This window comes from Vanellus vanellus (assembly GCF_965231255.1).
Source record: "Vanellus vanellus genome assembly, chromosome: 19".
Classification (NCBI taxonomy): Eukaryota; Metazoa; Chordata; class Aves; order Charadriiformes; family Charadriidae; genus Vanellus; species Vanellus vanellus.
In genome coordinates, this window is record NC_138924.1 from 8,327,887 (window position 1) to 8,340,025 (window position 12,139).

General features: G+C 39.2%; 1 protein-coding gene across 1 annotated transcript in view; it reads left to right on the top strand.

Moving 5' to 3' along the window:
* SPECC1 (sperm antigen with calponin homology and coiled-coil domains 1) overlaps positions 1-12,139 on the top strand; it is a 73,255-nt gene that overhangs the window by 47,364 nt on the left and 13,752 nt on the right. Inside the window, exons 7-11 of the mRNA XM_082493303.1 lie at positions 829-974; positions 1,194-1,294; positions 2,585-2,666; positions 6,173-6,323; positions 7,264-7,366. Of these exons, the coding sequence (XP_082349429.1) occupies positions 829-974; positions 1,194-1,294; positions 2,585-2,666; positions 6,173-6,323; positions 7,264-7,366 (583 nt within the window). The remainder of the gene's footprint in view (positions 1-828; positions 975-1,193; positions 1,295-2,584; positions 2,667-6,172; positions 6,324-7,263; positions 7,367-12,139) is intronic.

The window sequence follows — 12,139 nt, forward strand, 5'->3', positions numbered from 1 at the left end:
TTTAACACACCTGTGGACTTTCCTGTACTAATTCCTGTAAGTCCAACACTTAATCTTGACTTTGTAATTTCTTTTCAATGGAGTAACTTAATGATCCTTCCTGTTAAAACATGAGCTTTTGAGTTTGTCTACCTTCATTCCAGAATTTTGGTATTGTGTCCAGTAGGATGAAGTACTTAACAGTTTTGTTCCCATATAACTGCTTATGGATTGTGATCGAGGGTTTACTTGTTCAGCAGATGTCCTTGTTGATAAGCTGTAAGAGTTGAGTTTACAAAGTTTTTCATTAGGAAGTATATTTTCTGGTTTAATTTTTATGGCTCTTATCTGAACCCTGTCCAATTACTTATTTTATTTTCAATTATGGCTTTTTAACTGGTAACAATTACCCCAGCAGTGGTTGCGCCAATTAAAAACATAGAGTGTAAATAACATCTTTCTCTTTGGTTACTTTCCTCATTATGCACTGAGGACCACAGTAGCCCCTTGGCCCCTGTGCTGTATTGAACGCCCATCTTCAGGTAATTATCGATGAATACTCATAAGTCTCATCAAAGTGCTTTTTTCTATGATAATCCTCCATTCTGTGTGAGGATGGGTAATGAGGATGATACAGTTAACAATGCAGAAAAGTTTGTTAGACTCAATGATTTAATGTTTGCCAGGTGCTTCAAGAAAACAACACGAACATTCTAATGAGCGGTCCCTGTTCTGGGCATTACAATAAAAGATGTGCGTCGTTGGAATTGCTTTACGACATATATAGACCTTTAATCTCTGCTTGCACTTCCTGTTGCCCCTGACTTTGATCTGGTTTCTGCTTTGCAGGCTGACAGCTGAAGAGGTAGAATCCCTAGAGGCAGATACAACCAACCGCTGGCAAGGAGTCTGCATTAGCAGAGCATCTCCCACACCATCAGAATCTGCAGCCACTGTGAAGTCACTGATAAAATCATTTGACTTAGGATGCTCAGGTATTTGAACACTGTATTTTGTATGAAAAAAATTTCTAGCGGTGAGCAGGTAATTTTTGTCATTTTGTGCTGCTTATTGCTTCTTAATGGATATTTTGTGTCAGTGCTTGGTATATAAACGCTATCTGTGGGATGTCACTACACTAGTGGTTCCCTGTTCCGACCAGAGGGAGATAGTCGGGTTTGAAATGCAAATGTTTCCACATTTTTTCCTTGCAGGTAGCACTGGACAAAATATCACAGTTCACAAGGTCCCCAGGAGCCCTCTAAGTGGAATTCCAGTGAGGACAGCCCCAGCTGCTGCTGTTTCCCCCATGCAGGTACAAGGAGCTCTTTCCCTCCTTATAGTTAAAACGGGTAGATGCAGTGTTTGCTACAGCATGACATAGCTTCATCATTCCAACATGCATATGTTAACAAGGGGAAGGGGAAACTCATCTGTTTGTTTGCTGTGAAACATCAAATGCTGTAGTACTAACAAAAAGGATCAAAGTGAGTTTGCCTTTGACTTCAGCTTAGAGGTCTCGGTGGACGGATGTGAACTTTTTGGAATACAATTCTGAACTTTAATCACAGTTGACCAGAAAATACATTTCGATTATTGGGAGTGAGTTACAAGAAACATCTAACTAAACTAAGTATCTGGCATGTGAGTTGAAAGGCATGCGATAATAAGTTTCTAAGATGTATGCCCCCAGTTATCCAGTAAGTTCATACAGTGCTGAATTAAGAGCTCTTACAGTTTGGGTTTTTTCCTACTGAAGCATAACTGCTCTGGGATGTAGTACTTTATATATCACTGAACCAGTTAGTTAACTTTCTCTTAGCAATTTTCAAATCTGTGGTGCAATGTTATTGGAAATACTGCTTTTGTGAACGATTGAGAAGCAAATGCACTGTGCTTCCCAACTTTCACACATGCTGAAGGTGGCATACCATCAGATTGCTAACCTTTTTAGGCTAGAGAAGCCACTGTATGTTTTTTGACTGTGTGGTCACTGGATTTGCAACAGAATATTCCCCTATGAATCTGGGTAAAAAACAGTTGCGAGGTGGGGGTGTTTAGGTGAGTGTTCTGAAGAATCAGATGACTTTGAAAGACTACTTAATGAATGTGTGGGCACACTGCCTTCAAAGAATCAGCAAAGTTAGTTTAAAGATTGGGATTAAGTAGAGGTCTGGGAACCTTCTATTAATGCCTGGCTGAGGGGGCATTTGTGCTGAAAAATGGTGCTGGGGCTGCAGAGACAAGAACCCTTCTGACTTATGATTTGGGGTCTGGGGACAGAGACAGGGTTAGGAACAGGTATTCTTACTTTGGGGTTGTGACACAAGATTATATTTGGCAAGAGGAAAAATTAGTGCAAATAGAAATGTGGTTCAGGAACCAATATATTACCAGCTAAAAATATTGTCCCTTTGTCCTTTTATTTTTCACAACCATTTATTCAGCTCTAGGTACAGCTGATACCTCATTGAAAGGTTTTTATATCCCTCTGCCTGCTCAGTGATCTTGAGATAGCAGCAATGTTTCTTTTTCCTGCTTGCCTATTTAAGCACGATGGATAGTATTTTTTTAATTGTCTTTTGTACGTTTGTTTGTTTAACAGAGACATTCTGTTTATAATAATGCCAAGCCAGCCAGCAAAGGCATTGCCAGACACACAGATCTTTCAGACCTTCCTCTTGCAGGTAAGTTGCAGTAAATGTACAAATGTTGCCTCTTGTTACTAGCAAAAGCTTGCCATTAACTGTTTAGACTCTGCCTGGGCCTTTTTTCCTCTTCTCGTATGGTCAAAGGAAACATGAAAAGTGTCTTCAGAGTCTTTGTTTTGGACAGCTTAATAATTTTGTCATGTTTCCATTCCCATCTTAATTGTAGCCTTAGAAAACTCAAAAATAGCTAATTTATTATGGTTTGCCAACACAAACTTGCCTTCTTTATTCCGAAGTATCCATGGCACCTCTCTAATCCATGCTGTGGAACTGGAGAGGATTGGATTTTGTTCAGCGTGTATGTATCTGGAACAAGTCCAAAGCGCTGTCTTTTGAGGGTTTATTTGTTTTTAAATTGAGCTTCATTTGAAATACATCAAACATTTTGGATACTGATGTGACTGTTCTACGAGCAGTCATATTTGGGCTTGAAATAGTTTGTTTTGAGAGTTCTCAAGACATGCATTTGTTTTTATTTCACACTTTGCTTTTGTTCTCTTGTCATTTAATATTCTTTTCTACCAGTGTTTCTTTCCCATTTTCTCTAGGGCCCTTTATTTTGGTTATCTAGTCCTGAACGTACTTGTTGCATTGGAATCAAAGCAAGTAACAACAGATTATTGAATTTTTAAAGACAGATGAAATATTATATTCCTTTAGTGAAACCTCAGTGAAACTGCAGGGAGGGACAAAAATAATCAGTCAAAACTTGTTTATTGGTAGACTGGATTTTCTGCAACAGTTTGCTAGAACAGGAGAGAAACCTGTCTTCATTTTTAGGCTGTTCAGATAATCCGCTAAACTTCTCCTTCCATCATTCAAAGATGAAGAGATAGTGGAACTGAACAGCAAAACAGGTTATAGGGTAGATGGCAACATAAACAAATAATGTTTCATCTGTGCTACTGGCTTCTCCTGCAGGAGTAAATGCTAAGCGAGCAGAAGTTATCAGTGGAACAGACAGTTTACTTATTAGAATCACTTGGTTTCCAGATGGCTTGCATGACAGTATACTCTGATCCTAAACCGAAAATAAGACCTTTTTAGTATCTACCGGTTTAGTGTAGAGTGAAGTAATCTGTCAACTGTGTAATAGAATGCCAGTCCTTAATAATAAATATCCCACTTCGGGCCATGGATAATTACTGTTATTACCCATAGACAATTGTTCTGTGACAATCTGTTGAAATCAACAGATACTTTATTAGCCATTGTATGGTAAAAATTTATGTTTGCTTATCTAACAAGTTCCTGTATTTCCAGCTTCTCCTTGTACCTGGGTTTAATTTAGTTCCAGTAATCCATAGCAAAGGCTTACTCACTATAAAGTTGTAATAGCTCTGGTTCCAATCTAAATAATCCTAGAAGGCAGTTGATCCAATCCCTATGCAAACAACACTGAATTAAAAAATATCCCCAAGGAAATACAGAGTGAAGTAGTCTCCATAATAATAATCTTCTGGCTGATTCCATCTGACCAGTATCACAGCAGGGTTCTGTGATGTCCTTAATATGACCCAAATGTTACATTGTTGGAGAGGAGAATGGATTACTTTGCAGAGAGAGCTGATCTTTGGCTATGATCTTTTCATTTAGAATCAGAGGTTTACTGGTTCTGTCCTGGAGTTTCTAGCAGCCAGAAATAAGTCACAGGAAGTGTATTACTCATGCAAGTGAGACTCAAAGTACAAAACTGGATACTGTTGAGTTGCACCACTTCAGGCACTACTGTATAATTCAAGCCATTAACCACAAAGTTTTTTAAAGTGCAAATAGAATGTGATTCTCCTTAATCATGTTACATATTTTCGTACCTTTATTATCTTGTTTCTCTTTCCAAATGACTCCTAATATGCCCTCATCTTCTCCCTCTTATCTTTCCAGCTAGATGCTTCCTTTATTCCTATCTGGGATCCTTCTCCTTCCTTTTTCTGTACGATGCATGAACATATCCTGAATGATTGGCACAGGACTTCCTAATTGGGCTGTGCTATTAGCAAGTCTAATTATGTTAACGACAATCTAATAATGGAGTTTGTTATTTTGGGGTGGGATTTTTTTTTTTTATATGCCTTTTGTGGTAGATCGGTTTCTCTAAGCGGAATATTCCTAAATTTAAAATGGTCCCAAGAATCATTCATTGGATGCCCTTGATTGGTGTGGCTTTTCAAATTTGAGGCAATTTCCCATAAACCCAACTCAATGAGGATCAAGAAAAATCATACACATTTGGAATATGTAGTGGAAAACCAACAGAAAGGCTTTTAAAAAGTATGCTGTGTACTATTTCTTGTTTGTTATGGACACAAAGAAGGTACAGGTGACTGGAAGGAAGGATGACCCTGGCTGAGCAAGGTGTATGCAATCCAATGCAACAAAGATCTGCCAAAAGCCAAGTCGCTGGAAAGGAGACAGCCTCCTGGGACTGGATTCTGTCCTTTTCCATCTGGGCTTTTTAATAGAAAGGAACCTAGCAGCCCTTTATGCTGTGGAAAGAAGGTGCAGAGTTGTCTATAGCTCTCAGCAGCTGCAAATGCTGATTTAGTCTTAGGAAATTCAGGAGCCAAAGCAAGGGCAGCTGCATGCCTGTTGGAAGGATGTGTTTATCTGACAGCTGCTGATACACACTCACCCCAGTTACTGCTGAAAAGAAATTGAGGACTGATTCAGTGATACTAGCCTTTGCTGAAGGTGAAATAAGAAGGAATTCACACCTCTAGGTGGTATGGCACTAATTGAGAATTAACATAGGGAGGTAACTGACATAATTTAATTTTGGGGAGATAATTTGATTTCTATTATCTCTTTGGCTTGCCTTCAAAAACCTGTCAACAGTGGATTCTATGGCTACTAATTTTGTTGATTTTCTTTTAATTTATACATATATACGCATACGTAAATATAATGAAATATATTATATAAAAATACATAATATGTGTAATAAAAATGCAGAGGCATCTGCTATGAATGTATTAAGACTTCCCAAAGTCCTGTTAGATAGGATGCCAAGCATCATGTGGTAATAACTGCTTTTTACTGCTGCCTTGAGCTGGGCTGTATTCAGGAGACAAGAGACTTTCTTGTTATAAGTCTGCTAGTGACAGAAAAGAAATTATTGTACTAGGGCTGGTCAGTCATCTGGTGAAGATATCTGGCGATCGGCTTTTGAACCTTTAAGACTGTAGATTTTGGTATTTCCCCTCATTCACCTGAGGCCCCTACCCCCCAGCAGGAGTATCAATCACAGGAAACCAGGCAGTCTTTACTGTTTAAATCATCAAAGCCATTCCTTGTTATGATCACCTCTAATCTGCTCAAGGTTTCCTAGCCCCATGTGTGTTTAATGAACAAATGAGTACATTTGTTTAGAATCAAAACAACAGACTACATATTGTGTGCTGGGTGGCAGGACAGTGATTAATCAAATTCCTCAGGCTACAAACTGACAGCTTTTTTTTTTTTTTTTTTTTTAATTCCCACAGACCTTCTGAAGGGGAGAAATGAAGAGCTGAAACCAGACCATTACCTCCGTAAAAGCCCCTCCCTGGAATCCCTGAGCAAACCCCCTATGGCCTTCAGCAGCAGAATGCTTGCCTCTACCCCCAGCAGCTTGAAACCCCAAAGCAAGCTCAGGTACCAGCTCAGTTTCCTGGGGAGAACAGCATGCTGGAAAGATTGACAGCTTTACCTGACACCAAGATGAATGATTTAATCTGGTGGACTCCTATCTCCAGTGGAAACTCTGCTAGCTCATCTGTCTGGTTCAGAGTTACCAGGCTGTGTCAGATCTAAATATCAAAATTCAGATCGTAATAGCCACAATTATCTTTAAGATGATCAATCATGACAAAACTAGGATAGCAAGTTTTCAGGAGCTATTCCTCGATGTACGAGTGGTCAGCCCTCATTGTCTTACTGTAGATTTGCACAGAATCATAGAATCGCATGTTAGGATGAGTTAAAAACTAAAAGCTCTCAAAGCTCAAGTCTAAGGGAAAGCTGAACACATAATTTTCATCTGTCTTGAGAAAAACATACATGTTTTCCACTGTTGTTTCCAACAGTAGAAGCTGTAGGGTGGAGACAATGTGGGTGTTTTGATTCTTGGCCTTTAACTGTCCTCTAGGCCTTGACTGCAATACACCTTCCAGAATGTTCAGTTTATTCAAGAATTTGTTCTGCAGCAGCTCAACTGGATGTGAATTTGCTGTTACAGATTCTTTAGACAGTTTCTTTCGATTGTACGCCCTAAGTCCTAGCTTTCAATGTGTGAAGCAAAGAGGTTACTTGAAAATTTAGTAAGAAACGTTGATGAAAATAATAGCAGAAATGCTGTGTTCATGTATGCCATAGGCTGCTGTTTTTTCAGGTCTTTTGTGTGCAGTAATACCAACTGAATTTGTCTCATCTAAAGGCAAATATAGAATGCAAGCTCTGAAAGCTATTGCAGTTTGGTTTACATTTAGGTTCTGTGCTGCCATCCTGCTTTGTCATACAGATAGTTTTTACCAATGTGTAAATAATATGAGACTTCAAGCATATTTATCTTCTCCCTTACACTTCCCTGGATTAGTGTGGAGAGAAAGGACCCACTGGCAGCCCTGGCTCGGGAGTATGGTGGTTCGAAGAGGAATGCTCTGTTGAAATGGTGCCAAAAGAAGACTGAAGGTTACCAGGTAAGGGAGTAGGTACATTTTTACTTTTTACTGGTGAGAAATTAATCACTTTCTTGTAGGTGTGCAGTAAGCAATGTCACTTCAAAGAAATATGTGTATTTCAGTCTGCTGATTGTTGCATGTTTACTTCTACTGGGTGTTTCCATCCTCTTCCTTCACATTTCTTGTAACATTGGGGACTGCAGCGTTAATTTTCTTAAGTGATTAGTATACAAACCCTAAAATCTTTATGGCCTCAAAGGTCGTTGATGATGAGAAACAGAGTGTATATGAACAGCGGCTTCAATTTGGCACCAGTTTTTGAAATTACATTCTAACATTTTTTCTATAGGCTTCTGTGGGCAATGTGCTATTGTGAGAGTTTTTCCATTGGTCATTTATGTAAAACCAAAGAAATACTTCTTTGTGTGGCCTTGACTAAATAAGGTTTGCAGCTTGGGTCCCCGCTCTTTCTGATCTCCTGCAGTTTAATGGGATTTTACAAAGCACGTTTTGACTGCTTGAAAACATCTCATTTCTTTGTAGAGTGATTTTCACTGTTAAACAGACATAATGACTTGTCCGGTTCTTGTATGGCCATTGCTGTGCTTATCAAGCTCTGGTTAGTGCTTGTATGCAGCTGAGTTAGGCCTTTGTTTCTGCTTGTAACTGAGCTGTAGAAAGCAATTATAGACAACAGTTCATCCTGTGATATATGCTGGGTGTGCAGGATGGTCTTGGTTTGATATAATGTTGAGATTTTTCTCAACAATAATATTGTTTGTTACTTAGAGCAGAAGACAAAAGCAGTTATCACCACATGATATGCACCCTGGAGCAAGCCTTTAATAAAAGCAGAGTCCATATTTTAAAGTAAATAATAAAATATTTTTTTTCTTCTTCACAACCGGCTCTTTATGAAGCCTTGTCTGCAGGGTGCGATAGTTTGGAAAAGACAGTAGCTTTCCCTTTAAGTAAACTGATCTGTAACAGTTTGAACCATTTCTTAGCACTGGCATATTCAGCTGGCTTGCACCAATTTCACAGAAGGACGGATATCGGAGAAAGTTCTTGACTTTTCATGTACCTTAGAATAAAGTCAGGGTTAGCATTTAGCCTCTAGTTCTGCGATACTGCCTAGAAAGGCTACGGTACCATCTCCTGAAATTGTATGCTCTATGCTTGTTTATTAATTTTAGATCCCATCCTCTAAAATTCTCCAGGTCTTGGATTCAAAGGTGTGGGGAAACGTTCCAATCCAGTCCTCAGAAAATGATTCGTGGAATACAACATTTCCAAGGCTAACTTCTGTTAAGCCAGCAAACCCATCTCTTGGGTAACACCGTCAGCCAACAGTATTGTCTTTTTATGTTTCAAAAGGCACATATGGTGAGCTTCCTCCACTTCTCTTAAAACAGTCTGAGTTCACTATTAGAAGTGTTCTCTGAGAGTCAGTCTGTAGTTTTCTTTCTCTGGTTACACCCAAGTTGGACTAAATGTATTGCTTTTCAAAATTGTTATGTCACTTTGCAAATATAGAGGCCTGTCCTGATTCTGTAGGCACCAGATTGGCACCAAGAGTATTCCCTCCATGGCAGAACAGAAAGAGAGTTTTGTTATTCTGTGCTGAACCCAAGTAGTGGAGCTAACTGTGTATCCGATAGCAGGCCACCCAGGAGGTATGCAAGGCAATCTGGGTCTATTTGTTTTTCCTTTTAGTATTAGTCTCTGGAGGAAAATATGTCGGTGCTTCAGAGGACATTGGAAGTCTTTGCTTTGTATATGGCTGCTGGAGTGTTATTGGTACGTGACTGTCCAGATGATGTTTCAGAAAGAGCTTTGTCGTTTTGGTCCCTGCCTCCGATGAGGCTCTTGTTCTGTTCATGGCTGTCCTCAGTCGTTGTTCTTTCTAAAGCAGCAGAATGAGTTTTCAGCAATTTTTGAGAACAAGCACTGACAAACACTGCGTAATCCAGGAGAGTCTGAGAAGTTCGGACTGTGATGTGGTATCTGAGGGCAGAAATTAAAGTCAGATGAATCAAAGGACAAACACGGTATTGTTTTATGGAGAGAGTCTGGCCTCTTCACTGCTTCATTGAGAGGCTTTATCTCTTGGACATTCTTCCTCAGATTCTCGTTCCCTTTGAGCATTTTGTGGTGCATTCACTAACTCTTCTTGAATTTGCTTTTCCCAGACCCTTGCACTTTTATGATAAGGCTGATATTAAGCTCTACAGGGAGTTTTTATCATTCTGGAGTACAAAGAATGGGAGTGGAGTAAAGAATGTCATCCTCCTTCCTGCCTTAGCTGCTGCAATGGTGGGAATGAGGTAATGAACTCCACCGAGCAGAACCCTGATGACGTGCATGACTTCTTTTACCGAGAATACCCCTGTCTGGGAGGCATCAGCTGTGCAAATCCCAGTATAATCTGTCGCATTCTTTCTAACGTGAAGCCCAGAACCACAGATAACTTTGGATGCAAACTGTTTTCAGCTCCGTGACGCAGCTGAATGAGAGAATAAAAGACTTGTTACTTGGCTGCCTAACTTCTTTTTTTTCAGTGGCAAAATGTACTGCCTTTGAGGTCTACTACAATTCCTGTTCTCGGCTGGTGAGGAAGAGGGAGATTCCTTTCTTTTTAAATTGTGAAGATACCAGATTTCATTAAACAGTATGAGCAAAATGGAGTAGAATAACTGATACTTTCAGTAGCAGCTACTACCCGTGTCCCAGATTCCCTGAGGAAAGCTGGATTAGTGACCTAGGAGAGTATCTGGGGATAAGACCTAGGGACCAGCACACAAGGCTCCACTTTTAAATGCTTTAATCCATACAAGGCTTATACTATAGATAGAAATTGACATCCTGCTTCTGGCATATATCCTTGCATTGACTACAGTGGGAACATTCCCTGGCTTTGAACTTCAGCATGTTCCCCAGGAGGCAATCTCATAAAACAAGAGAGGGACACTGGAGGGATTTGAGAGAAGTGCAACACAAATTAGTAGTGGCCTGAAGGATTTTGTTTGTTTTTTAAAAAAAGAAGAAATTGCATGAGTTTACAGTAACTGAGGGGAAACATAAAAGCATCTATGTTTCTCTAATCTGCTATGTCATTTCCAAGATCCCTATTTAAACAGTAATTTGATATCAAAAAGATATGAACGCTGAGGAGAAAGAGTAATTATTTAGAACATGAAAACAGAATCACTAGAATGAAAATAAAGAGGAAGTTCCATTTGGTGGCTAGAAGAAAAGATTATGGAAGTGGGATTGCATAAACTGTGGAATGATCAATCATATGATTTCAATTGTCATAATTCCATGCCTAGATGAATGTTATCTGGCATTTTGGCCATTGATTTTGAATAACTATGCAGGGGAGGTGCTAAAATCTCAGCAGTAAAAGGAATTGTAGTCAAATAAGGCTTTGGGCTCTGTGGCTTTGTGCAAAACTTCCTTGAGGACAATTTCCAGCTTAAAAAAAAAAAAAAATCTAATGTATGGTTCCCTATAAGAATTGTGCACTGGCACATGATCTTTTTCACCAGACATACATAGACTGTTCCTTCTGCATCTCTAAATTTATTGACATCATAGTGTATAATGTAGGGTCAAGAGATGACCAGACTTGAGAATGCTTTTGTAGCTCTGGAACTCAATTACCATAAGTCCTTTAAACCACAAAGCCTGCTGAGACTAAGTTATTTATGTTAAAATAGCTTTTTTTCTGTTGTCTTGTGGGTTTGGGGTTTTTTTCATCTATTTAAAAAGATTATACATCATAGCAACAGTGTGAAGTAGAAATTGGGTGCCTCTTTTCTAATAGGCTCTGTTCCCATGAGTCGTAACTCCTGGAAGCTGCTGAGAGTCATTCTTGCTGCATTATCACCTTCCATAATCATATCATTAGTGACTTAGTGGTGTTATTTAAGTGCCCTGGTTCTGTTTGCTCTCTGCGGAGACCATTTGTCAAGGGGCCAAACCTCTCTAGATTAAGTCTATTACTATCCACAGATGTATTGTGAAAACATGGAACATCAAGAGACACTTAACCCACAATCATTAGAATTGAGAATTATTGTTTCTGCCACATATACCCTCTCCAGAGAGTGGAGGGAATTGCTACCATGTTAATGAATATGGTTTGCTTAAAAGAACTGTTTTCACTTTTTTCCCAACCACTACACATCCATCCTATGGCACAGAGGAAAAGAGAATCTGAGACCGACTCTTTTCTCCCACACAGAGTCATGGTTATTCTTTTTGTCAAAGTTACATTTGGTTTAACAGGACCCATTTAGGAGCCACTTGTTGAAGAACCACCATCTTTTATAGCAAAGCAAATTCCTTAACTAGAAGAATGCTAAGTAGGAGGAGACGAGAAAATGATTTATTTGTTTCCATGCCTTATTCAGAGTTATTTGACTTTGCAGTAGGTCCCAGGAACACTGTGCAGTTTTAGGAGTATGTAGGAACTATTTTTAGGGCAATACTCTCTGCCATTGTATTGTTTAGTCTAAATTAGCAAAATAGAAATATCTGTATGCCCGACCATTCTGAGTATTTGCCTCAAAAGTTGTGAATCGTTTTTTGAAGCTTCCTTTTCTTAAAACACATCTAGTTTTAGGGCTCTGATGAAATACCCTGATGGAGACTGCAGCCTGCATAGATTCCAGAAATATAGAGTGGCATTAAGAGGAGTCTGAATACTTCAACCTTTGTCTTTGCTGTATATATTAATAAATGTGGCTTCCCTGTATAGTACCTCAGCTATTCAAAAAGAAAAAA